Source organism: Choloepus didactylus, chromosome 8 (genome assembly GCF_015220235.1).
Source record: "Choloepus didactylus isolate mChoDid1 chromosome 8, mChoDid1.pri, whole genome shotgun sequence".
NCBI classification, from domain to species: domain Eukaryota; kingdom Metazoa; phylum Chordata; class Mammalia; order Pilosa; family Megalonychidae; genus Choloepus; species Choloepus didactylus.
The window spans coordinates 85,665,460-85,693,227 of NC_051314.1; the positions used below are offsets into that span (position 1 = coordinate 85,665,460).

Here is a 27,768-nt window from a genome sequence, read left to right on the forward strand (position 1 = left end):
GGAGGTTTACAATCCCCGGCTTGGGCAGAGTGTTTTTGTGTAGGGGGAAGGGGCGGTCCTCCCTCCGGGGCGGAAGCGGCGCGCGCCGAACGGGCAGACTTAGCTCTCGTCCTGGGAACATCTGGAGGGGGCTGGGAGGGGCGCGCATCCAGGGTGAACGTGGATTGGATGCACGGGGGGCGGGAGGCGGGGTCTAAGCGAGGGGCGGGGCTCACTGGCCTCTTTAAAGCCTTGACATCAAGAGGCGGCCTCAGCACCCCCCCCTTTCTCTGCCCCCCACCCCCGAGCTGCGGCCATGGACCCGGCGGATCAGGCCTGCCCTGGCCCAGCTCGACACCTGATTTCAGTGAGTTCCAGGTCTACTTGGAATTTAGAGGGCGGCGGGTGGGGGCGGATCTTCAAGCTCCGGGCCGGGGGTTGTGGGGGGCGGGGATGAAGGATAAGGCTCTCGTGGCAGCCTTGGGCCGGTGGGGGCAGCGCAGCTTCCAGCCCGGACCTGGCTGCCAGCCCCTCCCTCCCGCCGCACTCTCCCCTAAGGGTCCGGCTGCGCCTCTGTCCACCCCACCCCCTCCGGCCCCCCGCGCCATCCTCGCGCACACTCCGTGGCCCCGGAAGGGAAACTTTCGGGAAAGGGGGATGTTCCGGGGGCCTGTCTCCCTCCCGCTTGTAAAGCGCTGACCTTGCTCCGCTGCGCACCCCACCCCACCCGCATTCCACCGTCCAGGAGCCTGGCTAGCGGTGCTGGTTGGGGTGGGGGGACCTCTCCCCACAGCGCACGCGCGGAGTCGAGCCTGGGGCTCCTCTGTGCACTCCTTGCAGTCCCGGTCGCCTGGGGCGGTAGGGCGTGGGGGAGGCGGGGAGAGGCTGGGAGACCAGGGAAAACCTCTCGGAGGCTTTGAGGGGCTGCGGGAAGGAGGGGATCCCGACAGGCTGTACGTTAAGGAGAGGCTGGCGGAGGGAGAAGGGCTGGGCAGGGAGTGGGGCCAGGGCAGCGCCTGCAGGAAAGGCTCTCTGGGTCCTGACTGCGGTGCCAGAAGAATGCAGAGAATTTGTCTGTGCCCGACACTCCCCTGGCCTGGCTCGACTAGGAAAAAGGCTGACCGGACCCCAGCTCTCTCCTTATCCTGGGCCCAAGGCCCCGCGGTCTCTCCAGCCCTGGCACTACCCCCAAGGACAACCAGGGCCCTCACTTCCTACAGGCCTGGTTTTCCAGGTGTCTCAGCCCTGGGTCAGCCGAGTCCTTCCAGCCTGGCCAGCTGGTTCTTCTTAACTATCTGCCTTCTGGGGAGCCCAGGGTTCTTAGGCTGAGTGGTTCCCTGGCTATAGAGGCAATCCATCTTATTCCCTCCCTATCACTTTTCCCCTGCCCCATGGGTCCCCCTGCATAAGCACAGTTATCAGCCAAAGGAAGTGGTTGGAGGTAGAGGCCAGGGATAGAGATGGGTTTCAGAATCTGGCCTAGTTGCCTTGTTGCAGACTCTCTTGCAGACATTATGCTAGCTTGTTCTCTGAGACCCCTTGTCTGACAGGAAGGAGGACATACAAAATTCTCTTCTCAAATTGGTCTCCTGTCTTCCCAAGAATAACCTGGGGTTAGTGGGTTTCCTACCCCAAAGAAACCACATGTATTCCTGTCTGGGGAGATATTCCCACATAGTTCAACTTTGTTTTCAAAGTCTATAATCTGTTCATGAGGTGGCTTCCACCCTCCAGCATCTTTCCCTGGCTCCGACCTTTGGGGAGAGAGCAAGAACCAGGAGAGGCAGATGGCCTGGGCTGCAGGGAAGAAGGCTCTTCCACAATAGGCAGGCAAAAACCCACGTATATGAGGATCAAGCTTCTATCACTATGGACTGAGAGGCAGAAGCTCTGGTACCTGCTATTCCTACCTTGCTGTGTGACCTTGGCCAATAAAGTTTGCCTCTCTGGGCCTCAACATCCGCATATGTAAAATTCAGGAGTTGGACTTAGAAAGCTGTAATATTCCCTTCCACTTTTTTGACTGATCATTGAATCTGGAAGGGACAAAGATCCTCTGGCTGAGACTTGAGCATGTGGAGAGCTAAAGGTGTTGGGTGATGTGGTTCTAAATCACAGTTGCTTAGGGTTAGAACTTTGGGTGGAGGGAAGCAGACTCCCTCATCCAGCCTGAGAAGAGCCTTTGTCCTGCTCACCCCTGGCACCTTGGGATATGAACTCCTGCTGTCTTGGGTTTGGCCCACCTATCTAGGCCTCTGGTGAGAGATCCTGGCGGGGCCACTTTTGGAGTTGGGCCTTTGGGGAGGGGTTGGGAAAGGAGGCAGCCAAGGGCCAGCTGGGTAAGCAGATTCCCAGGAGGCAGTTTGATCTCAGCTGTTGGGACTTGTTTTAGGATCTGAGCCAAGGAGCACAGCACACTCGTCCGCCCTCTTATGGGAAGAGGACAAGGAGGGCCTCACTGCTGTCGCCCATCCCACCCTTTCCCCTGGCCCTTCCCGCTCATCTTTGCATCTCCACCCCCAGCTCCCAGAGAGGGGACCAAGGGATCTTTTTTTCTGCTGCCCTCACCCAATAGGCCTTACCATCCCAACTCTGCAGCAGCAGGGAGAGGCTGCCCCCACCTCACCTCTCCCAGCCCCCTTCCCTCCTTGGAGTAGGGCTTTTTCAGGAGTCAGGCTCTCCGGGTTGGAACTTGCTCTCCAGCCCAGGAGCCAGAGACCTTCATGTTGTTGTTTTCATCCTTGGTCTCCCAGGTGCTGAGGGGAATGTTGAAGGAGTGGTGGTAGTAAGAGAGTCCCTGGGATGGGCTGGAGTTGGGGCACATTCTCTTGCACTGCTTTTCCCCCTGCTGCCTCACCTGGGTTTGGGGAGCATTCTGCCGTTAGCCCTGCTGCCTGTGGGGTTAAAGCTGCAGCAGGAGGTATTTAGTTTAGACCCCAAGGAAACCTTCTTCACGATCTGCTGTGAGCCCCTGGAATAATGGATAATGGAAGCTCCCAGGGAGATGTCATATTTCCAGAAAGGGGTTAATGGTGGAGTCCCTGTCAGAGTGAAGGATGCGGCTGTTGCTAGGCAGAAGCTGCCCTTTCCTCCTGGGTGTGGCTGTGAGGCTGGCCAGCCCCAGGGCCCATTAGGAACAGAAGGAGGAAAGACCCTTTCCTGATGGTCGAAGTGGTGGCACTGGCCCCCTCTGTCCTGGGTCACTAAAACTGCATCTCTTAGAACACCTGCCCTCCTCGCCCCTGCTTCCCAGGCCCCAGCCCCTCCCCCAACTCACCACCACTGTCACCATCTTTGACAACCCTCACCCTAACCGAGCAGGTTCCTCCAGCTCCAGTCTGGCTGCACCAGCGGACTGATTGGATTTTCTATACTTGGAGTTTATAATTTGTGATTGAACATGCAAATTTATGTAAATCAATCTGGGATCTGCCACCACATCAAAACAACATAGAGTCATAGGCTGGAAGGAATCCTAGAGACAGTCTAGTCCAACGCCCTCATGTTAAAAATGGGGAAACTGAAGTCCAGAGGGGGAAGTGATTCATAGGGTGATGAGTGTCAGAGCCAGGGCTCCTGACTCTGGTCTAGTGTTTTGCCTGGTACCGTTCTGCCTTAATTTCTCAGGCATGAGAAGGCAGTTCTTGAACCTGAGATTGTGGAGAGCTGGGCCCCTGGAGGGTCAGAGTGTTATCTCAGGAACTCTGAGGTCAGCTCTCTAATATGCTGAAGAAAAACCCTTCAAATCCCTTAGAACACCCTTAATGTTTTTCCCCAAACACTGCCCTGTAGGGTTGGAGGACCAGGTCGTTGGTTGCTGCCTGAGTCTCTGCTGCTAACCCCCACACCCACAGTGGGACAAGATTCTGGTCTCTTGTGACTCTCTGCCCACCCCCTGCTGCCCTCTTATAGGAAGGCATAGGCCAGCCAGGTCTCCTCTGCAGGTTTCTGCAGCAGGACCAGGCAGACTTTGCTGTAGGGGAAATCCCATTATTTTAGAACCAGAGCCAAGGATGGAAAGCTTGGGTCCCCAAGAAGCAGTCTCCCCACTTGCTGCTCCACCTACCAGGCTGCCAGGTGTCCCCACTCCCACTTTGTAGACTGCATGGGGCTGTTTGGAGGGTTGAGCCCTCACCTACCCTGGGTGCCTGAACACATTGTAGAGAAGTTGGAGATGCTCAACGCAGCTGTTGACTTGCTTAGCAGTACTCTGGGAGGGTAGACTAGTGAACTCAAGATCAGAGGCCCTGATTCCGAGCCAGTGCTACCCTCCAGGCCCTGCTGCAGCCTGCAGAGGAGGGGGCTTAGGACACATATCTGGGGTCTTTCCTCACTGTCTCCCCAAACCAGGTCTGGAATGCTCTGGAAAGCTTGTCCCTGTCACCACCATCTTCCTAAAACACAGCAGGTCCAGAGTTGGCGCCTTCAGTTCCCCACTGCCCAGTGGCCCTCGGCACCTGTATCCTTAGCTCAGTGTAAGGGGAAATCCTTCTCTCTGAGCCTCAGTTTCCCAGCCTGTGCTGATGGATTCATAATACAGCATCATTGGGGTGTGGCACCTGCTCGATAATTACCGTTTTCCCAGCTCTGGGAGTTACACAGATGAAAGAGGCCCAAGGAGTGCAGTGTGTTATTAAGGTGAATTATCGTTGCTGCTATTACTGATTTCTAAAAACCCAGCAGCTGCCAAGAAGAGCCCCATCAGGCACAGCTCCCTGAACATCGTGCTTGTCTCCAGGACTCACTGAGCTTTTAAAATTTTTCTTCATAGATACTTTAATAGGAGAGAAAACCCCATTCTGCTACTCCCATTGTTGCCTGTAGGGCTTGAGTGCTGGGTGCTACTTGGGGCACTGGTTTGCAGTTCTCCTCACCCTCATATAGTTCAGCCAGAAATTGTCTGCACCCACAGACCCTCTGGGTGGGGAATGATGGGGTTTTTCCTGATCAGGACTCTGAGGAGTCCCTGAACTCCTTAGGTGTGGCCCTGGAGTTCTGTTCTCAGTAGTGATAGTTTCCAGAGGCTGATTCACCTCTAGCCCAGCCAGCTTGATGTGGGGGCTGTAATTGGTTCTTTTGTGTGAGGATCTGTTGAGACACCCCAATTACCTGCTAGCAGCAGCTCCCAGCACCTCCAGGAGTCATGTGCCCCACCTGCCCCCCACCTGCCCATTACTCTCCTGTTGCCCTCTGCCCTCGACCAGACCTTGCCCTGCTTCCCCAGCTCTTACCAGGTGGCAGGGGCCCTGACCCGTTCTGAACAGCCTGGGGGATGGAGGGACTCTTTGCCAGTTCAGGGAAAGATTTCTGGGGAGAAAGGGAGTGAAGGCATTTGTGCTTCTTGATCAGAGTCCCCACACTCATCTAGCCAGACCTCTCATCCGCCGCCTCACCCCAGGGGCCTGGTCCCCACCGTGGAAAAGACTTAGGACCATGGGTGGTCCCACTGGGAGGGGCTTTAGAAACCACCTGGTTAAATGGTTTGATTTCTTCTAACTTTTTTTTATTTCACTAGATTTTTGTACATTGTTCAAAAATTAAAATGATATAAAAAAGGCATACTATGAGCAATCTCACTCCCACCTCCATCTCCTTGCCCTCCCATCACTCATTAGTTTCTTACCTAGCAGTCAAGTGTTACTTTATGCAAATACAAATAAATTCAAATATTTATTCTTATTGTTTCCCCTTACTCAAAAGATGGCATTTGCATATACTGTCTTCACCTGTCCCTTGGCTCTGTCGGCAGTCGCTGGATGTGCGTGGATTTCTCCCACCACCTCTGTCAGGGCCATTGCCACCCAGCCTGGAGTTGACCCCAGCCATGAGCAGAGTTCACTGACCTTCATGTACAGAACTTCACTCAGATGCCAGGGCTTAGGCCAAAACCAGCCTGAGGAATTGTCAGGCTATGGCCAGGCCATTCATTCAACCAGCAGGTATTTTAGAGTTTCTTATGCCAAGTGCTATGATAGACACAGGGATACGCTGATGATGAAAAAGCCCACCTTACTCAAATAATTAAAAGAGTTATCCAATTACACCTGTGATCAGAGTTGCAGAGAAAGGGCTGTAAGAATGAGTAATCAGAAGATCTGGCCCCTTAGTGTGTGTGAGCCGGGGGAGCACATGGCACAGCCTGGCACAGGGGCAGAAGTCCGGGGCCAGGGCTGCGAATACGGTACTTTGTGACCTGGAAAGCTGAGTTTTTCCACTTGTCTTCAGTGGCTTCTTTTCTTCCCTTTCTATCACTCTGTGGGATGTCCTGGGCCTCTTGAGCCTCACTGTGTCCAAGGCAAGAGACCCTCTTCTCTGCCAGATGGTGCTGATAATGCCTTCTTCCCCACCCCCAACCCAGTACCCTTTATTTCCTCGACTCTGGACCTGTAGGCTCCTGAAGCTGGAGCCTGGCTTTCTTTCCACTGTAAGCTGGAGGAAGCTGGGGGGTTGTTTACTTCTCACTTCCTCTGTAGACGGCATCTCACTTCCTGTCCCTGGGGCTAGAAGAAGGCTAAAGCTCTTGGCTTTACTGTCCCTTCTTCTCTCCCCCACTGCTTCTCTGGGAAGCCTGCAGGCCCTGGAGGAGGAAAGAGACTTCAAAAGCCAGGAACTTCCCCTAAAGGCCCTGCTGAGCGCCTACCCCTACCCCCTCCTCCCCACAAGGGGACCGGTCTTCTTAGCTGCATTCCCTTTCCAGACATGATCTCATCTGTCTCTTCTGTGCCCTGCAGGGAGGAAGTAGTCAGAGAGAACTCACCCCGTTTTGTAGATGGGAAAACCGAGGCCCAGAGGGATTCTAGGGTCAGGCATTGAGGCTGAGCTGGAAGGGGAATCCAGAAAGCCTGATACCCCCACCCCACCCCCCATTTGTGGGCACAGACAAGACCAGAGCCCAGTGGGAGCCCTTGGGAGAACCAGAGCTGCTTTCTTCTCCCAGAACAGAGCTGGCAGCTTAGGAGGTCATTTCTGGGCTCTGGGCAGATGGTTTCCACTGGGTCAGCACTGAAGCAGCCTGGGCACAGAAGGTGCTTGGCCAATCAGAGCCTGTTCCCTTTGAAGGAAGAGGCCAGGATATTGTTACTCAGAGTGGGCACAGGGGAGCTGGGCATGCGGGACTGGGAGGTTTTATGCCCAGCTCTCCTGGGCCTGCAGGTGCAGCTTCATAGCCCACAGGCTATGCAGCCTCCCAGCCCCTTTAGTCTCAGATGTGAGAGCAGCCAGCCAGTGTTCAAGTAGTTGGTTCTGCTGTCACCTCCACCATCACCCCCCAGAGCCTCTCTGCCTCAGTTCCTCCTGTGTATGTCTCCGGTTTTGCCCAGGATTTTGAAGAGATGTTAAGTCTCTTATTCAGCCAGGGGACAGGAGAGGAATTAGTAACTGGCATGGGCTAGGGGAGCAGGAAACACTCACCTTCAAATGCTCTCAGATCCAGCTGCAGGAGTCATTCTGTTTCCATATACACCCACAGATTTTCCCTCCTTTCTTCTGTCTATGCTCTCCCTTCTGCTGGAATGACCTCCTTCCCTTTTGCGTGTATTAACCCTCCCTGTCTTTAAAGGCTCAGTTCACTTGATGCCTCAAACTCTGAAAAACTGTTCCAGCTCCAGCTTATTATTTCTCTCCTGATTTTTGATGTTAACAGACTTCTCTAGTGGAGCATACTTCCCAGCGCAGCTGTTTATCTGCATGTCTTGTGTCCCCCACTAAATAAAAGCTCCAAGAAGTCAGAGATGAACTGACCTGTCTTTGAGTTGCGCCCCCAGTGCCCGCATTGTACCTTAGACTAAGTGATCTGTCTGGAAACATCTGTAGAATAAATAGGTTAGTCCCACTTATCAGAGGGAATCACTGAGACCTGAGACCTGGGGGGTGGGATGGGAGCTTCAAAAAGGTCATATCAACGTCCGAGACAAATATGGAAATGTCCCTTGCTTATTCCTCATACGGTTTGTCACATAGGCCCTCAGAGCCATTTGGGAGGGGGATATGTTCCTACCTCTTCATTCTTCCTGGTCTTTTTCTGCTAGGTTGAAAGGAGCTCCCCAGCCTCTGCCGGGGGGTGGGGGGCACAGAGCCTTGTTGGCAAGAGTGCTGCACTGATAGAGGGCCTGCAGGGAGCTCCCTCGCTAACAGGATGGAAAGTCCCCTCCTCACAGGGGATACTAGAGGACAGGATACATTACATGTTGACATACTCATCCTGCAGGAGGCACTTTAAGAAAAGAGATCAGTGTGGGCTGCAACTCCAGGAAGGCTTTTCAGAATTGCTCTGAGGCCAGACCAATGCAAGCTTCTAGGCCACGTTGAGGGCTTTGGTCTGTTCGCAAAGCTGTGGGAGATCATGAGAAGACTCTTAGCAGGAGGGGCACAATCAGATGTGCCATTATAAAAGATTGCTCTCTGGTAGGGCTCCTTGGAAAAGTGGCTAGGGCTGGGAAAATACAAGATGAGCCTGAAACATCTTATGATGCCAGAAAGTAAAATAAAGTGTCTAAGAAAAATAATGGGAGCATGTTGAAAGGACACAGGAGCCAACCTGAAAAGATTCCCAGTGGCCAAAGCTGGAATTAGAGCAACAAATAAATGATGGTAGTATTGAATTAAAACCCAAAGACTAGAATAAATATCTACAAGTCCATCTTGATAAAAATATATGATTAGATAAATGGGAGTGAAGGAACCAACTCTCCCTTACAGAAAAATCCCAATTAATAAATGTAGGAGATAAAGGAGAAAGAGAAAATCACCATTAGAGCATCACAGTAATAATTGCCATGAGCAAAATCCAGTATGAATGCTAAAATTAGTGGGTGAAAATTTAAGAAACAGGGTATTTGTGTAGTCTCAAAGTACCGCCCACCCACCCCAAATATTTATGAACTACAGAAGGAAAACTAGTAACTTCAGAGTGGAGAAACCCAAGATAGTTCCTTAATCAAGTGATCAAGGTTGACATCTCCAGTCATAAGACATACCGGCACTATGTGTATCACCCCCTGTCATGATGCACTGATGAGGGCATGTCACCTCAGTGGTGGTCTTCCCCCAAATCCATAACCTCAGACTAATCTGAGAATATGACAAATCCAAATTGAGACATTCTCCAAAATACGTTACTAATTCCCTTCAAAAGTGTCAAAGTCACAAAAGAAGGAAAGACTGAACTCATGAATTGTAGGAGACTAAAGAGACACTGTGACTACATACAGTGTGGGGTCCTGGATTAGATTTTGAACAAAAAAAGGACATCAGTGAAAAAACTAGTAAAATCTGAATAAAGTCTGTGCTTTCATTTTTTAAAAACTGTTCCGCTATAGAAAGGTGCAAAGCAGTTAGAAGAACATGCTACCATGTCTGTTTTTTTAAAAAAAGGTATGTGTATATACATAAAATAACACATACAGACATGGAGTTAGGGGCAAAAGATGGGGGGGCGGTGAGTGGGGTCAGAGGGAGGGAGAGAACAGGAGACAAGGGAAGAGTCACCAGGAGGGAATGGTCACTATCGAGAAAATGAAAAGACAACCTGCAGAATGGGAGAAAATATTTGCAAATCATACATCCGATAAGATATCCAGAATATATAAAGAACTCTTACAACTCGATAATAAAAAGACAACTCAATTTAAAAGTGAAAGGAAGGAATCGGAATAGCCATTTCTCCAAGGAAGATATACAGATGGCCAATAAGCACAGGGAGAAAAGCTCAACATCATTGGTCATCAATGCAAATCAGAACCACAATGAGATGCCACTCCACACTCACTAGGATAATTGGAATCATAGTCAGATAATAACAAGTGTTGATGAGGATGTGGAGAACTCAGAACCCTGATACACTGGCTGGTAATGTAAATTGGTACAATGGCTGTGGAAAGCAGTCAGACAGTTCTCAATGAGAAAACATATGACCCAGCAATCCCACTCCTAAGTATATACCCAAGAGACATGAAAACACAGGGCCACACAAAAGCGTTGGTGGCAGCAGTATTCACAATAGCCACAAAGTGAAAATAGCCCAGATGTCCATCAACAGATGACTGGACAAACAAAATATAATATAGCCACATGATGGAATATTATTCAGCCATGAAAAGGAATGAAGTACCAATAATGCTACAATATAAATAAGCCTGAAAACATACCAGGTAAAAGAAGCCAGTTGCAAAGGACCACACATTATATGATTCCATTCATATGAAATGTCCACAGCAGGGAAATTATCAAGACAGCAAATAGATTAGTGGTTGCCTAGGGAAACATTAAAAACCATTGAATTGTATACTTTAAATGGATGACTTGTATGGTATATACAAACTTAAAAAAAAAAAGCCATCCAGGAGGAAGTGGTCACCCCATGACAGAGGTACTATGAACAAGCTGTTGACAAGGAAACTGAGGCCTGGGGTTATGTAATAACCAGTAGTGCCCGGGTTCTAATCCAGGCCTATGTACCCTCTAGCCCACTGCATCTGGGAAAGGGCCATGAGAAGGCAAGTGGGACGAGGACTGAAAAATACTGTTTGGATTTAGTAATGTGGAGTTTACTGCTGAAGTTGGACCAGTTTTAGGAAGGAGTAAGAAGTGAAGGATTGGAGATGGCTCTTTTTGAGACGTTCATTTCTGAAGGGCAGGAAAGGGAAAATGTTAGAGAAGATTTTTTTTAAGATGAGAGACACCTGAGCAGGTTTAAAGTTTGACGGGAAAGATCCCTTCAAGATGTAGACACTGCAGACAGATTTGAGGGGGTAGGGATTTGGGGGCACTGGTGGAGGGGCTGGCCTTGGCTGGGATGAGGGCAGCCCCTCTGCTGTAGAGGGAACAAGGAGGCGGAGGTGATTCCAATGTCAGCACCCAGGGTCTGGGCAGTACGGTGGGGAGGTTGGAGGGGTTTCCCTCTGCTGATTTTAATCCTCTGGGTAGACAGGAGGGGAGGTGGTAGGCTGGAAGTCTGAGGAGGGTGGAGAGGGTGTGACCTAGTCATTGCAGAAAATGAGACAAATAGTAAACTGAAAGGATTGTCAGTCAGACCCACAGCCGCTTGATGGGGAGAATACGTGAGAAATAGTAGGAGTGAAAGCCTGGGGTCCGAAGTGGGTGTCCTGTCCTTTCCCCTCCTTGAGCCCCTAGAGCCTGTGGAAAGAAGCATTGGCCTAGAATGTTCAAGCCAAGGAGTCCCGGGGATCTTCTAGAACTGCTGTCCAATATAGCTTGTTATATATTTCTATTTAAAATTAAACAGTTTAAGTAAAAAAATTAGTTCCTCAGTTAGATGAGCCACATTTCAACTGTTAAAAGAATAGAACATTTTCATCATAGAAAGTTCTACTGAGCAGCAGTATTCTAGAAAAGTGGTTCTCAAACTTTTAATTAATCACTTTAATGTAACAGTAAAGCCATTGCATGTCAACATATTTTATGGAAAATAATTATATTTTCCAAAAAAAGTGAGGAGTGGCCTTGTTCATTTTTGCAAATCTCTAATGTCTGACATAATGGAAGGCAGCTGGATTCTCATATTTGCTTCTGCATTCAATCTGTTGTGATATCAGATATCACGTAGTCTCTGAAAAATGCCACTTTACACTCATGAGAGGATGCAAGTAAAAGGCAAATAATGTCTTGGTGGTATTAAAATAATTTTTACCTTGTGGACCCCTTGAAAGGGTCTCAGGGACCCCTAGGGTCCCTGGAGCACACTTTGAGAACCACTCTTTTAGAACAACATGAAGGAACTCCTCATCCCTTAGAGTGATTTGCCCGAAGTCACAATAAATAAGTGGCAGAGTTGGAACTGAACTTGTATAAGTCTTCTGCGTTCTTGTCTGTTGCTTTTTTCTGGTGCCCATGTCTGGGCGAGGATAGGGAGTGGGCCTGGGCTGCGAGGCTGCAGAGCCCTTGGTGCTCTGTCCTATAAATACACCCACTCTGCCAGGGCCCCTTCCCTCCCTCTCCCCACTCCAGCAGCTGCTATTTTTGTTGTTGGGTTGTGCTGTGGACACAGAACACATAGGATCCGGGGGAGGGAGATAAGGGGTGTTGAAATCTAGAAGTTTTGGACACAGCCTGACTGCGCTGCCTGGAAGGTCAGGGAACTGATCCTGCTGTCGGTTGAGAAGAACCAACACTAGGAGAGGTTTTTGGAGCGCCTGTGAAGAGGAAGTTAGAGGGGGCGTGCAGTGGGCCCCTTCCCCAAGGACAGATGCCTCTCAGAAGGGCTATTGTGTCTCTGGTGCCAGTTGTCAGGAAAAGGGGAAGACACTGTTGCCTGCCTTCTCCCCCTGAGGGGGGTGGAGACAGGTTGGAATTCTGAGTGCTACAAGATGCTTTGGGGCCAGGGACTGAAGTGTCCACTTTCAGGCCAGGGGGTGCCCCCAGGAGCCAGACCTCAGTCCTTGTGCCCCTTCCCACACCCTCCAGAAGGCCAGGGCTGATCTTGGCTGGAGGGGAGTGTTGGCTGTGGGCACAGAAGTTGTTGTTTACGAATGGAATCTCTTTTGGGTGTGATGGGCTGGGACAAGCTAGAGGGATTCCGGAAAGCAGCTGGGGTAAGAGGAGGAGGGTTGGTTGGTGTTACGGATGATTCTGTTATTAAAATGAGCTCCATCTCTGCCTTCCCACAGCTGCCCACCCTTCCCTACCTCCTGGCTCCTGGCTTCTCTCCCTAGAGATCTCTGGGGGGAACAGCTGGTGAGTGAAGGCCCATCAGGGGCCAGAAGGCCTTGGCTCAGGGCCAGGGGTGGGGGTGGAGACGGACCTGCTGCCACCTCTCTGGCCCCTTCCCCCGTCTGTGAGTCTGTCTCCACAGCCCCACCCCCTTCCTCCTTGGCCTGGACCCTGTGCCCTGGCTATGGAGGGGGTGGGAGTTGCAGACCCCTTCTTTGGTCTGACTGAAGAAAAGGCCAGCATAATCAGATCTCTTTTGAGGCCCTAGGAGCCACTGCCCCCACCTCCCACCCCAGCTTTAAATGTGGAGGGGGAGATGGGGCGCCAGATGACCAACAAGGCTGAGGAAATAAAGAGTCATGCAGATTCTCTCAGCAACTGGGCTAAACTAGCCCACGACCCTAGGTTACCCAGAGACCCCTGAGCAGCAGCCCCCCACCCCTAGACTGAAGGGCAGGCCCCAGGGCTCTGCTCTTTCTCCCTTCCTCTCCCCGCCCTCCCCTCGGCGGCTCTGAGGTCACCTCCCCCTGAATCAGGCCTTTGTGCGGGGAGGGGCCGCCCGTTGGCAGTTCTGGCGGGAGAAGCCTCCAGTTCAACTTGGAGCTCCCACCCCCTGCAGCTCCATCCCTCCCAGCCTGCTAGTGTCATGTGTTCCAGACCCAAACTTCCGAAAGTGTTGTGGGACCACCAGGGATGTTTGAAACCAAGACCATCCTGAAAAACCCAGACCTGGGGTTTCCCCGGGCCCGGGGTCAGGCTGAGCACAGAGGCTGTGAGTAGAAGGAGCTGTGGGGCCTGGGGGAGGCGGAGGGGCAGTGGCCCTGGGTTTGTGTGGGGGGGAAGGGGTTCCCAGCGGGGACAGCCACTGGGGAACTGATCTGGGGTTGGCTTTTTCCCATGCCATTTAGGCAGAAAACCCAGACTTGGAAGGCCCAAAGTCCTAGTTAGGCTCAGATTAGGAGCTGGAGGTGGTAGTGTCTCTTGATTTTCCCTAGAGGAGGGTAAAGAAGCAGGGAGTTTTCTTTCCACCAGAAAAATCTTGAACAGCAGTGTGCCCACCCCTGCCTCCAAGTTTAAATGCAGCCTTTTCCCTGTGACTTTACGACAGTCCGGGCCAACTGCTTCCTGCCCTCTGTCCTGGGTTGGCCCAGACCACGTTGGTGTGAGGGCAGAAAGCTTTTCCTCCGAAGTGGGCTGTCACAGCCTGCCTTCAGCCAACATTTCCTGAGCCACTCCCAGGCCCAGCCGGCCGGATAGACAGAGACATGCGTGAAAGAACTGTTGCCTGTGGGTTGCATATAAATTGGAGGGTCTCCCCCAAGTCACGGTGGGACTGGGTGGGATCTGTAAGGACTCAGACTTGGAGGGTGGCGGGGGATGGGGGTGGGTCCTCACCCTCAACACGCAAAATCACCGTGGACGTGGCATACGTAATCCACATGCGTTCTTCACAGTCTGGGCCTCACTACTAACCTGGGTACTTCTTTGTTGTTGTTGTTTTTTTAAGAAAAAGATACTCTCTTAAATCACCCCGCCCTTTGCTTCATTTTTGTTTTTGTGTTAAGCTTTATCTTTATCCTATCTTGGCCCCTGGACACTGCCCCGTTCATCCCATTCCTTTCCTCCCCCCTCTCCTGGCATTTTCTCAACCTTCCCAGCCTCTCTCCTACCCCCAATTCTTGTCTTCCCAGCACTTCCATTGGAGAAATGGGTGGATAGAGGGAAAAGCTGGCAATAAATGGGGTAGGAGTCCCCTAGCTGGGGTGAGACTAGTCCAGAGACTAGGGGTGTGGGTGGGACAGGTCAAGTGGTGGGGATAGCCCCTACCACTTTTTTTCCTGAGGCCTTTTCTTGGTTTTAACTCCTAATTGGGTATAGGAAGGAGGATATTTTCCAAATTATTTTCATTTTTTTTCTAGGCCTAAGTATGTCACAAGTGGTAATGTTATTTTTATGAGCAAATAAAGTTATATATGATACATTTTTATGGTGTTAAAATAACAAAGGACTTGAGATTGTTAAGGACTGTTAAAAATAAGTATTATACATGTTTTCTTTTTCCTCTAAATGTTTTCAGGGGTCCCCTTCCGCCTGTCATACATGTGCGCGCGCACACACACACACACACACACACAATCACACGCTCCCCTTTTATTATCCTCCCCCGACCCCACCCCCGGCCTCAAAACCTCCAGCCACTTTCTCTTTCAAGCTGTCAAGACAGGGAAGGCTGGGCTGGCCCTGGGACGGGCGAGCTGGCTGGGAGTGTGGGGTGGGGGAGAGGAGGCCACTGAGAGAAGGGAGCATCGAGGCAGCACCCCCTGAGATCTTGAGGCACCCATACAGCCAAGACCCCAGGGTGAGGGGACTGACACTCAGGGTCCTCCTACGTGTGATCAGACGGGGTAGGTGCAGGCAGAACTGCCACCACAGGGCTTTGCACTGTGCCTGTGTTAGGGCATGATGATAATAAAAGCCCCCATTGAATGAGTTCATGCCAGGCCCTGCACCATTATCTCAGTCCTCCAACAGATATTTGGGCTAAGAGTTATCATCCCCATTTTATAGATGAGGAAAGAGGTCCAGAGAGGTTCAGTAAATTTCCCAAGGTTAGAATTGACCAAGTCAATTGTGGGGTCGGGATTCTAACCCAGGGCTGTCCATTGCGAAGCTCAGGGAGTCAGCACACCAGGCTTTGTAGAAAGTCCTGAGACTAAGGCGCTCCCCACCCAGCTGGTGAATGTACAGAGAGGCTGCGTGGTGACAGGAGGGGAGGAAGCACAGGATGGACGGCCCAGGGCACTTTGTGAACCAGCCATAGTTCTGGACCACGTGCTTTGCCTCCAGAACCTGCTTCCTCACCCAGGCTGAACCCCTCTTACAGGTTGTCAAGAGAATCCAACGCCATGATGCAGGAGAAATTGCCAGCACCTGGCATGCTGGCTACACTTGGAATGTGCAAGTGTAACCTGTTCCTCAGTTTAGGTGGTGATAGTGGTATTAACTCTCCTTGTGGTTATAAGGATTAAAGAAGGAGGGCTGTAAAGTACCCATGTGTTGCTGTTGTTCTCAGCTGTTATCTGAGTGATTCCTGCTGGGAGCTGGGATCTTTGCACTGGCCGTATCACTTTTCCCATTCCAGGCTGTCAGCTGGACCTCATTCAGAGGTCTGCTTAGCTGTCACTCTTCAGTGCCTTATACTACCCAACTGTGTACATTCATTGGGTTTTCTGTGTTACGTCTGCCTCCCCCAGTAGAATGGAAGCTTCATAAAGGCAGAGCTTCACCTGTCTGGCTTGCCCCTGTGTCCCACAGGGTGGAAGTCGGCAGGAGCCCAGTAATTGTGGAATGCATGGTTGAAATAGTCTCCCTCTGTTTCTCCACAGGCGAGGTGACCGTTCTGGCTGCTAGAGTGAGTGTGCCAGCCTGGGTGAGGCGGCAGAGACAGGTGAGGGGATTGGGGGCCTGTGTGTGCAGACAATGGGGACCAGAGGAGAGCTAACGGGTTGGGGGGGGGCATCCACTGTGCTCCGCTGTGTAGGAAAAGAGGAGGGAGCGTGCAGATGCCCCGGTTGGTGAGCTGCTGAGGGCCCCAAACCCCGAGCCCCTTTTGTGGCTTCAATGGGGCAGAGAGGGGAGTAGTCCCTCGTGGGCTAGGGACTTCCACCCTTTTCTAATAAGAAGGGTTTCCCACTTACTGGGAACCTCCTCAGTACTTGTGAAGAAAAGGAAATGAGCGCTTTCCTCTAGCGGAGAAATTGAAACTCAAATGGAAGATGAAGACTAGCCAGGTAATCTGCAAGGAACTGTGGCAACAGACCCTTGGGGTGGAGGAGTTGCATAATGAGATGCAGGACAGAAGCCCATATGTCTGTCACACTGGTCTGTTTAGTCATCAAATAGTCTGTCTCCTGCATGCCAGGTATCTCTGAGGAACTGTGAGTTTAGACAATGAAATGAAAACAGTGTCCGTGCCCTCAGGGAGTTGACAGTCCAGTGGGGGGGACTTTATCAAGCCCTGCAGGAACAGCTCCTAACCCTGACTTGGAGGAGTACCCCTCAAGAATGAATGGGAGCCAGCAAGAGGAATGGGGAGGCTCAGGGGACCCCTGCAGAGGGGACAGCTGTACAGAGGGGCAGGTTTGCCCCCGACTTCCCCCAGGGCAGTGGATGCCTGGAGCAGCTAGAGCTGGGAGGGAGGGGCCTTGGAAGCCACAGGCTGTCCCCAAGGCATCCAGGGCTACCCAGGTAGCGAGCTACAGAGTCAGGACTGGAACTCAAGCCACTGGTTCCCTACCTTAGATCTGTTCTCCCCGGGTTCCCAAGTAATGTCAGCCGCACCTTTGTAGCCGATTTTCAAAGTGCTGTCCCATGTGTAGTCATGTTTGACCTCATAGCAACCCGTACAGGGAAGGAAGAATTCTTCTGCCCATTTCTCATGATTAGTATACTGAGATCAGTCTGTTGACCAAGAGAGTGAAGGAGCTAAGCGAGTGTTCACGTGTTCACCAGCTCATGATGGGCAGAGTCTTTTGTCCACAGAGCCAGGATTTGGTCCACTGCCCTCACTGCCTAAAGGCAGGGGACCCCACTGATGATCAGGACAAAATCTTAGTTGTCTTCCCTGTTAAATTATTACCGAGAATTTTAAAAAGTGAGTATTATTGTTACTGTAATGAATAATAATAGCCTCATATTTTTAAATGTTTTTTTTTCCTTCAAATGACTTTCACAGAGCTAATCTTCGTTTCCAATCACTGAGTAAGATTAGATGGTGTTGGTGTTATTTAGTCTGTCAAACTGGTCTGTTTAGTCTTCTAGTAAGTAGTCCGTCTCCTACATGCCAGGTATCATCCCATTTACAGATGGGGGACTGAGGCACAGAGAGGTTGAATGACTTGCCAGTTTGAGATCAATCCCAGCTGAGAACTCAGGTTTTTTAGCTCCTAGCCCAGGGTCTGTGTGATCTGTGATAGGGCTTGTGCAAGTGTAGCGGTTTATAAAACAATGGACTCTGTTCTCAGGTTGGAAAGAGTGTCTCTGTGTTTGTCCTGAGACCAGGAGATGCCTGGCCTGCCACTAATTGTTAGTACATGTGCACAGGGGTCACACTGATCTCAACTCCGTCCTCCTCCACTCTCTGCACCCCCACACCCTGAACCCACCCCTGTGCCCAGGAGCAGCCTTCCAGGGCTTTTCTCACTTGTCCCCAGGGCCTGATGTCGGAGGCCATGGACCAGACAGCCGGAGCTCCTGGAAACCCAAGGCCGGGAGAAGATGATGACGGCAGCACAGAGCTGGGCACCTGCCAGGAGCTTCTGCACCGTCTGCGGGAGCTGGAGGTGGGGCATGGGGCTGGGTAGGGGCAGCGGTGCTGACCAGAGAGCCCTGGGGGAGGGGCAGAGTGGGCTTTCCTCTCCACCCCCTTTGCCAGGCTGGAGCAGAGCTAAATAGTCCTTTAACAGAGCTCACCTGAGAAGACCTTTCCTTGCCCTTCGCTCTCCAGTCTGGGAGCCAGCTAGAAGATGAGAAGCATGCATGGGGCGGGGCTGCCCTAACCCCCAATGGCTCCCTTCTTTACCTTCTTCTCCCCATTTTTGTGCCCCAGCCAGCTCTGGGGAAAGGTGCTTACAGAGGCTGCAGAAAAGGGTTAGATGACTCAGGGCTCAGGAGCTGAGGGACAAGGATGTGGATCCTCAAACCAGACCCCCCAACACATTCTTGAGACCCTGCCCTCCTTCCTCCGGCTTCCTCTGATCACCCCCACCTTATTTCCTCCTGGCCACTGTGTGTCTCCAGCCCTTTCAGCCTCACTGCCTGTAGTTAGGGTTTATAGAACACCAGCCCATCTGAGTGCTGCCTTGTTGATGTGTCAGAATCCAGCCAGAGCCAAGAGCTGGGGCAGGGTTGTAGCAGTAAACTCCTTGCCTCCCTTTTCCCAAAATGAATTTGATTTTGGGGAAGAATGATTTCCAAAGCCTCCTTTTTGTCCTCTTCCTCCCTCATTCCTGCAGGCAGAGAACTCAGCACTCGCCCAGGCCAACGAGAACCAGAGAGAAACGTACGAGCGCTGTCTGGACGAGGTCTGTGGGGTCTACGGTGGGACTGGTGCTGATGGAGGGGGGCACAGCTTATTGGCTCCAGGCAAAGGCCTGGCCAGCTGACAGCTCTGCCTTGGGGCTTCTGTCTCCAGGTTGCCAACCACGTGGTGCAGGCACTACTGAACCAGAAGGTGAGTGGCCACAGGAGACATCCTCACCCCCAAGCCAAGGACACCCTAGGGAGAGGCCCTGAGTACGGCAGGGGAAGGTTCTTCCTGGGCACCCCTGAGCCTACTCAGTTAAGCTTTCAATAGAGGGCTAGAGGAGGGGGCTTGGTGGGGATGAACCCATTGGCTCTCCAATGATGCCTCCTCTCCTGGCCTTGGACAAGTCTATTTTGTTCTACCTGGAGGCAGGTGTGAGGCTAGGTGAGGCCAGGTCCCTTCGTGTTCTAGCAGCTTTGATTTGGGCTTGACTACTTCCCTTACCCTGGCCTCAGCTGGTTTCTCCAGTTTGTGAAGGGACTGAGAGCAACACTGATGCTGTGAGTATAAGATGGCATCTAAATTATTTACTCAAGTATTGTGGGTAACTCCTTGGCATGTGGGCTACCCTGACCCCCAGACTTTCTTCTGCCCATATGGGCCCTTCTTTGATGTGTGGGTCCTAAGTGCCAAGAGGTTGGCTCCAAGGAAAGGCACGAAAGGGAATGGGATTTTCCTTCCATCCAGGATGGTAAACATTAGGGAATTCATCATCCACAGAAAGTGCTATCACTACAAACGTGGGTAGGCTCAGATGCCCCACAGAAGGAAGAAGCGGAAGGAGGCAGGCACCACAGGGGTTCTGGGTTCTCTAGGTAGGATCTGTGCCCACTGCTCTGATGAGAATAGTGCTCTATCCCTCTTCCTTTCCCTGCCATCCTCTCCTCTTCCCCCACCTGCTGGGCATGGCAGGACCTGCGGGAGGAATGCATCAAGCTGAAGAAGAGGGTGTTTGACCTGGAACGGCAGAACCAGATGCTGAGTGCCCTATTTCAGCAGAAAATCCAGCTCACGACAGGCTCCCTCCCTCAGGTGGGCACATGGGCTTCTCCTCCCTCCTTGTATGCCAGCTGCCTGCCTCTCCCTAACTCCATTGTCATCATCATCACCCTCTTTTTCCACATACATCTGCAGAAGGCTGTCAGCCCTCCTGGGGATTTTGGCCATCTAGGGAAGGCCTGCTTAGGCTGATAGATTTGAGCCTCAGATGGGGCGAAAGCAACCTGAGTCCCCTCAAGCTTGGCCATCTCCCACTTCTCCCCAGCTGATGGCACCCTTCTTATTGGCAGAGTTCACACCGCCTGTGCCCTCTGTGGGGAGGTGGGCGGAGGCTGGAAATGCAATTACCTCAAGTTCCCAAGGCCACCTTGGGCCACTGACATTGCTGCTTCTTGGCCAGGGACAGGGGGTGGGGTGGGATGTAAGACAGCCCAGTGCTTGGGGTCACAGAGAGGTCAGGAAAGACACTTCATCCTGATACCTCTGTGTGTGCACATCGTGTACACTCACCCATTGACACACAGCCACGTGCACACACACACTGGGCTCTGCTTCCAACCCCCACACCTGCCTCTCCCATGAGGGGCTGGAGGCTACTGGGAGGGAAGCCTGGGCTGAGTTTAAGACATTACTCGGGGTTACACTGTTGGAAACCCCTAAGGATGTGGTGAGACGTCGGGATGAGAGGGTCAGGAGCAGCTCCTGGTACATGAGGTGAACAGTGGGCTGTTTCTGAGGTCATCCAACACAGTCCCTCCAGTTTGAGAAGCACTTCCTGTGTGTATGTGTCTGTGTGTGTTTCTGAATTTGTGTGTCTGTCTGGAGCAAACCAGGCAGCTCCTGGCCCCCAGGCCTGAGTGGGGAACCCCTCTGCTCCTGGGGAAACCCTAGACCCCTTGCAGAGGAAGCCCCTCATCCCCACAGCCTTTCTCAAGCCCCATTTCACTAGGTCAGTGCAGAGCTGGGTCCCAGTCAGCAGCAGTGACTCTGCAGCTTTCCCTGCCCACATCCATCCCTGCGCAAGGTTCCCCTTGGAATCCCAGAGGCCTCACCCCGCTGGCAAACTCATCTGCCAATACCTCTCAATACTCTTTACTCACTTATTTTTTACTTAAATTAATTTTGGGACCTCTTTGAGTTTTTGGCAATAGATTTATCTTCCCCAGAGGTAACATGACATAATGGAAAGAGCATGAACCTTGGCCTCAGATAAACTTGGGTTGGATCCCTGACTTAGCTACTTCTTAGCTGTGGGACTTTGGGCAGATTATTTAACCCTACAAATCACAGTTTTTTTTCCTAATAGATAGGAATAAAAATACCCATATTGCAGATTGTTATGTGGATTAGATGAGATAATATATAGTGCTTAACATAGTAGATTGTCAATAAATGGCAGCTATTTAACATCATTAATAAATGTTAATCCCAGTTTGTGCATTGCTGGGACAAAAGGCCCATTGAGCAATGCTAATTAAGCTCTATTGTGAGAGAGTTTCATAAACCACGGTGGAGTTGGACTGCACCCCCAGACCCCAAGGGCGGTGGCCTGTGCTGGTGAATGTAACCCCTGAAGACTGGCCTTTGGACAGGTCTTTGGAGGGCCATGCTGTAAAGCAGAGTATGAGAAGTGTTGTCCAAGAGTCCAGGGGCAGGGGAAAGGGTATCCAGGGAAGGGATAGGGAAGACCCCTTACTTTAAGGAGGTGACATTGGACCTTGGCCTGTAAGGATGGAAAATTTTAAAAGAGTGGGAACAAGGATGGGGAGAGGGGATTCTCTGTGGAAGGATCAACATAAGCAAAGACCCAAGGGCAGGAAAACTCAGAGAGCTGCAGCTTTCCAGCTTGTGTGAAGGATGTGTGAAGGGAGAGTGACTGAGAACACTGGAGAAGGTGTCAGGGGAAGAGCCCGCGGGGCTGGGAATGCTGGCAGAGTTCAGACCCATTTTGCTGGGCAGTGGGCAGGCATCGGAGGCTTTAGAGCACAAAGATGCTTTAGGCTGCCACATGCATGGGAGACTCAAGGGGCCGCCACGTCGGGCAGACTGATGGAAATGCAGAGCAGTGTCCTGGCCAGAGGCGAGAGGAGCTGAGCTGAAGGGGGGTGCTGCAGAGGAATGGAGGGGAGGGGTAGAGGTGCCACAGGGACAAGATTTGAAAGCTGTGGAGAATGAGGGAGAGGGAAGAGTTAAAGCTGACTCATATCTAGCCAAGACTCATTGGAGAAGGAAATTTCATTCTTGGGGACTGAGAAAGAAGCAGCCCATGATTAAATACTACTGTAGTCCTCAGAGTAGCGGTTTCACATGAGACCAGTTGGGGAGACAGAACTGAACTCCCTGCCATCTCTCAGAGTCTTTTCTAAGAGGCAATAGCAAGTGCCTCCCTCTTTTATTAATCCCAGCCACCTCTGTGGTCCTGGAATCACAGGTGGTCAGAACAGGAAGGGACCTCTCGGCCCCTTTGTAATGGGGTAGAAGCCAACAGAAAGCAGAGCACTCCTGAAGCCGAGATGGGTGCCCAGAGTTATTCCTGCCCACTGCCCCTGGGGACAGGGGGTTCCTCTTTCTCCGAAGCCCTCAGACTGGTCCCACCTCTCTGCCGCTGGGCCCTGCACTTTCACATCTTCCCGTGCCATGGTTTCCTGAGGCTCCTTGGACCAGGAGACATTCCAAAGAAGCAGACTGAAGAGTATTTTCCTGCCCCTGGATGGGAAGGCCGGGCTTGGAAGGGAGTGGAGTGGGCAGCTGATATCAGACAGCAGCTGGGCCGACTCTGAACCTCACTCTGCAGATCCCGCTCAGTCCACTCCAGCTGCCATCAGAACCACCAGCCTCCCCCTCCCTGAGCTCCGCCGAGGGACCAGCCACCTTACTGCCTATGGGGCGCTGTGCCGGGCAGAGAGAGGTACGAGGGTCTGCAGGCTTCGCTGAGTGGAGGGTAGCTGTTCTGTACTCCATTGCTGTCTCCTGATGAGAACTGGGGATGGGGCCACTTTCTGGTGCAAAGACTCATGTCCAGGCTGGAGATGTAAGCCCTCTGCTGCTGACCTCATACCAAGAAAAAGTGATCCCCACCCCCAGCCACTGGCCTGGTGAGCAAACACATTAGTAGTGCAATAGGAGTGATAGCTAACACTTAACTGAGCTCTTCCTCTGTGCCAGACACTGGCTGAACACCCTGGATCTCATTTATCTTATTTTGTGAGGTTAAGCACAATCACCATCCCATGTTACAGATGGCACCGGGAAGCTTAAGAGGTTAAGTGATTTGCCAAAGGGCATACAGCTAGTTAAACAGTAGAACTGGGACTTGAACCTATGCCCATGTAGTTTCCTCACTATACCAGATTGCACTGAGCCCAAGAAGGGGCTGGGAAGAGCAGTTTCGGGTTTGCATGGAGTCATCCCCAACCCTCTCCTCTGCTGAGGACCAGGCCAGCAGTCAGCTGACTGACCTGGTGAGGCCTGGGCTTGCCCAGAGTAACTGAGTTAGGACTTGGCCACATCACATCCCCGTCTGTTTTCTTCCTGGAGCCTGAAAAATGGACAGGCCCCCTCCACTGGGGCAAGCTTAAAGAGGTCAGCACAGCTGATCCAGACTGCAGTAAGGAGGGAGGGGCTGGGACACCAAGAAGGGGAAGTGGGGCACCCACCTGAACCCCAAGTGTGCCAGGAAGAAGAGAGTTGGGGTGACCACAGCTCAGCAACCCTTGAGGAAACTGAGCCACCATACCCCAGGAGCTGTCAGTTTCTTTCGGGGACATGGGCAAAACCAGGCCAGCTGTGCTCCCCACATACTCGGTTACGCCCAGCTCAGGTCCTGGGCCTGGAACAGGGACCCAGCTGCAGCTGGCTGCTGCCTCATGCCGTTTCTCCTCCAAGGTGTGTTGGGAGCAGCAGTTGCGGCCAGGAGGCCCAGGACCCCCAGCCGCCCCACCCCCCACGCTGGATGCCCTGTCCCCGTTCCTTCGGAAGAAAGCTCAGATTCTGGAGGTGCTGAGAGCCCTGGAAGAGACTGACCCCTTGCTTCTGTGCTCACCTGCCACCCCCTGGCAGCCTCCAGGAGAGGGTCCTGGTTCCCCAGAGCCCATCAACGGAGAGCTGTGCGGCCCACCCCGGCCTGAGCCCTTGCCCTCACCCTGGGCCCCCTATCTGCTGTTGGGCCCTGCTAACCTGGGAGGCCTGCTGCGCTGGGAGCGCCTTCTGGGAGGCCCCGGGGAAGAGGAGGGTACCAGGCATTCCTGGGGCTTTGGTAGGACCCCTCCCCAGGCCCAGGGCACCAACTCTGGCCCACACTGTGCCCCAGGCAGCAGCTCCTCCTCCTCTTCTGATGAGGCGGGTGACCCCAACGAGGCCCCCAGCCCTGACACCCTGCTCAGTGCTCTGGCCCGCAGACAGTTGAACCTGGGCCAGCTCCTCGAGGACACAGAGTCTTACCTACAGGCCTTCCTGGCAGGGGCTGCAAGCCCACTCAACGGGGACCACCCAGGCCCCAGGCAGCCGTCCTCCCCAGACCAGGGGCCCCCACAGCTGTCCAAGTCCAAAGGCCTCCCCAAGTCAGCTTGGGGTGGGGGCACCCCAGAGGCACACAGGCCAGGCTTTGGTGCTACCTCAGAGGGCCAGGGGCCCCTTCCCTTCCTCAGCATGTTCATGGGTGCGGGGGATGCCCCACTGGGCTTGCAGCCTGGCCACCCCCATTCCTCATCTCAGGTGAAAAGCAAGCTCCAAATTGGCCCCCCTTCTCCTGGGGAAGCCCAGGGACCCCTTCTGCCCTCTCCTGCCAGAGGTCTCAAGTTCCTAAAGCTGCCTCCAGCCTCGGAGAAAGTCCCCAGCCCAGGAGGCCCCCAGCTCAGCCCCCAACTCCCCCGAAATTCCCGAATCCCCTGTCGGAATGGTGGCTCAGATGGAAGCCCATCCCCACTGCTGACTCGCAGGGGTCTGGGTGGAGGAGAGCTGTCACCTGAGGGGGTACAGGGCCTACCCACCAGCCCTTCCTGCACCACAACCCCGGACTCTGCACAGCTCAGACCCCCCCCAGTCGGCCTTGTCCACCGCGCTGTCCCCAGGGCCAGTGATATCTCCCTGCTATGAGAACATCTTGGACCTTTCCCGGGGCACCTTTCGGGGGCCTTCTCCAGAGCCCCCTCCATCCCCGCTGCAGGTGCCCAGCTACCCACAGCTGACTTTGGAGGTGCCTCGGGGCTCTGAGGTCCTCAGAAGCCCTGGAGTCCCCCCTAGCCCTTGCCTCCCAGAATCCTGCCCCTTTGCGAGCCCCCAGGACAAGAGTTTGGACAAGGCAGGCTCGGAGTCTCCCCATCCTGGCCGCAGAACCCCAGGCAGCTCATCGAAGAAGCCTGGCCAGGGGGCAGGACGGCGACCTGGGGATCCTGGCCACACGCCTCTGCGAGACAGACTGGTAGCCCTGGGAAAACTGAAGACAGGCCTTGAGGGGCCTCTGGGCACAGAGAAGAATGGGGGGCCAGTCAGACCTGGCACCGAGAAGGCCCGGGGACCAGGGAGGTCGGGGGAGAGCACTGGAGACGTGATGCCTCCCACCCCCAAGCCCCCTGAGCAGCCAGAAGCCAAGGGGGCCCTGCGAGGGGCAGTGGCCTTAGGCACAAGCAGCCTGAAGCAGCAGGACCCCGGGCTCCTGGGGGACCCCGGGGCACGCATCTACTCCTCCCACTCCATGGGGGCCCGGGTGGATCTAGAGCCTGTCTCACCAAGGAGCTGCCTCACCAAAGTGGAGCTGGCCAAGAGCCGGCTGGCGGGGGCCCTGTGTCCCCAGGTACCCCGTGCCCCCGCCAAAGTGCCAGCCTCAGCCCCCAGCCTGGGCAAGCCCAGTAAAAGCCCTCATGGCAGCCCTACAAAGCTGCCTTCCAAGTCACCCACTAAGGTGGTACCCCGACCTGGGGCCCCTCCAGCTACCAAGGAGGCCCCCAAGCCTGACAAGGTGAAGGGCCCCCCTTGGGCAGACTGTGGTGGCACCACAGCCCACCCCACATCCCCCGCACCTGGCCCCGCCAACCCCAGCCAGGGCCCCGAGGGGCCAGCCCCACACTCGGCCATTGAGGAGAAGGTGATGAAGGGCATCGAGGAGAACGTGCTGCGGCTCCAGGGCCAGGAGCGGGCCCCAGGCACTGAGGTCAAGCACCGCAACACCAGCAGCATCGCCAGCTGGTTTGGCCTTAAGAAGAGCAAGCTGCCAGCGCTGAACCGCCGTATGGAGGCTACCAAGAGCAAGGAAGGAGCCAGTGGGGGCTCCCCGCTCAGGAAGGAGGTCAAGGTGGAAGCCCGGAAGCTGGAGGCCGAGAGCCTCAACATCTCCAAGCTGATGGCTAAGGCTGAAGACCTGCGCCGAGCGCTGGAGGAGGAGAAGGCCTACCTAAGCAGCAGGGCCCGGCCACGGCCTGGGGGACCAGCCCCAGGACCCAGCACGGGGCTGGGACAGGTGCAGGGCCAGCTGGCCGGCATGTACCAGGGTGCCGACACCTTCATGCAGCAGCTGCTCAACAGGTGAGGGCCTGGGACCAGACAGCCAGGCACACGGCGGGCTCAGGGCACTTTTCCAACTGCGGGCGCACCAGGGCCTGGAGCTGGGACTGCCTTTCCAGGGAATGTGGGCTTTCCAGGGGTCAGAAGGGGTACGAGGTCAAGTCAAATGCCCCAAAGCATCTGGAGGAAAGATCAGGGGCTCAAAGCAGAAGCCTGGGGTTTGTCTGACTTGCTGAGACCAAGTTTCTCAACTGAGAAGAGTTGGTAGTCCACATTTTCCTGGATTGGCTCCAGTACCAGATGAGAACGCCTGCCTGAGGTGCCTTGCATGCAGTGAAGTGAATGCTACTTCCTGTCTGTGCACCAATGGTGGTCTCCCTCAGGTGTTTTCTATCCTATAGAATAAAGAGGGACCCCCTTCCCATCGTGCCCTTTAGCACCTGCTGCAGACTCAAGCAGTGAGAGCTCTGGTTTAGAAAAGGGGCCCACCCCACCTTGGGGTTGCTTTTTCTGGGCCCACAGAGATTGGGCCTCAGGTAGGGTGTGGTGTGGACAAGTGTGCCCAGGAGTCGTGCTGTACCAGGCAGGGTGTGGCATGCGTGGACCAGGATGTGACTGGGTCTGCCCATCTACTTGTAAATATTAGAGAACCTTCCCAGCTTGACCCTGGGTAGCTTTGGGAGAGTTTTCCTAACTTCTCTCAGTGACAGGAGGGATTGGTGAGGGTAACTACCAGGGATGTGTCCCCTTTCCCAGAAGTGGTTGGCACTGGGCACCTCACTAGCCCCAGTACCATTGTGGGGTGCAGGCCTCCCTCACTTCTGTCTGCACTGTTGCTCCCTAGGGTGGATGGCAAGGAGCTGCCACCCAAGAGCTGGTGGGAGCCCAAGCCTGAGTATGGGGGTTTCCAGCCAGTGTCCTCTGACCCCAAGAACCCCTGGCCAGCCTGTGGGCCCCGAAATGGCCTGGTGGGCCCTCTTCAGGGCTGTGGAAAACCTCCTGGGAAGGTATGTTCTTGGAGCAGCGGCTAGGGAGGTAGGTGCTTGGCTTTCTGTCTTACCCCTCTGGAGGTCTCCCCTTCTGTGGGGCCTGGAAGCTGCTGGATGAATTCAGGGTCTTGGAGACGGGGTTGGGGAGGGGGGAAAGGCCTTCTGAGGGCTGGGCAGGCTGCAGGGACTCTCAGGGCCATGGGGTGGGACAGGATTGGACTCAGGTCTCCTGAACTCCACACACAGCCAAGCAGCGAGCCAGGGAGGCGGGAAGAGATGCCCTCAGAGGACAGCCTGGCTGAGCCAGTGCCCACCCCACACTTCACAGGTCAGTAGGGGCAGGCCTGCCCACTTTACTCCTTCCTGTTGCTGCAGCAGGTGCCAGGCCCAAGTGCCATCTTGTTGCCAAGTACTGGGTGGGCACTGGGCTGCACGGGGTGGGCAGGAATGACAGGCTCAGGCCCTGTGGATTGAGCCAGCAGGGCAGGAAGCTGGGGGGAGAAGGCAGGAGGCGGGGCACAGCCTCCCCTCCTTGACCTTACCCTCCCTGCC

The 27,768-nt window shown here is 53.7% G+C and overlaps 1 protein-coding gene across 1 annotated transcript in view; it reads left to right on the forward strand.

Annotated features, from left to right (window-relative positions):
* The first annotated feature begins 214 nt into the window (after positions 1–214).
* The window catches only part of NCKAP5L (NCK associated protein 5 like), a 29,308-nt gene continuing 1,754 nt past the window's right edge, over positions 215–27,768 (forward strand). The window contains 11 exon segments of the mRNA XM_037845857.1: positions 215–346; positions 16,032–16,093; positions 17,859–17,987; positions 18,660–18,728; positions 18,839–18,877; positions 19,643–19,762; positions 22,524–22,637; positions 23,615–24,760; positions 24,762–26,248; positions 27,072–27,234; positions 27,463–27,544. Of these exon segments, the coding sequence (XP_037701785.1) occupies positions 17,865–17,987; positions 18,660–18,728; positions 18,839–18,877; positions 19,643–19,762; positions 22,524–22,637; positions 23,615–24,760; positions 24,762–26,248; positions 27,072–27,234; positions 27,463–27,544 (3,343 nt within the window). The 5' untranslated portion in view covers positions 215–346; positions 16,032–16,093; positions 17,859–17,864.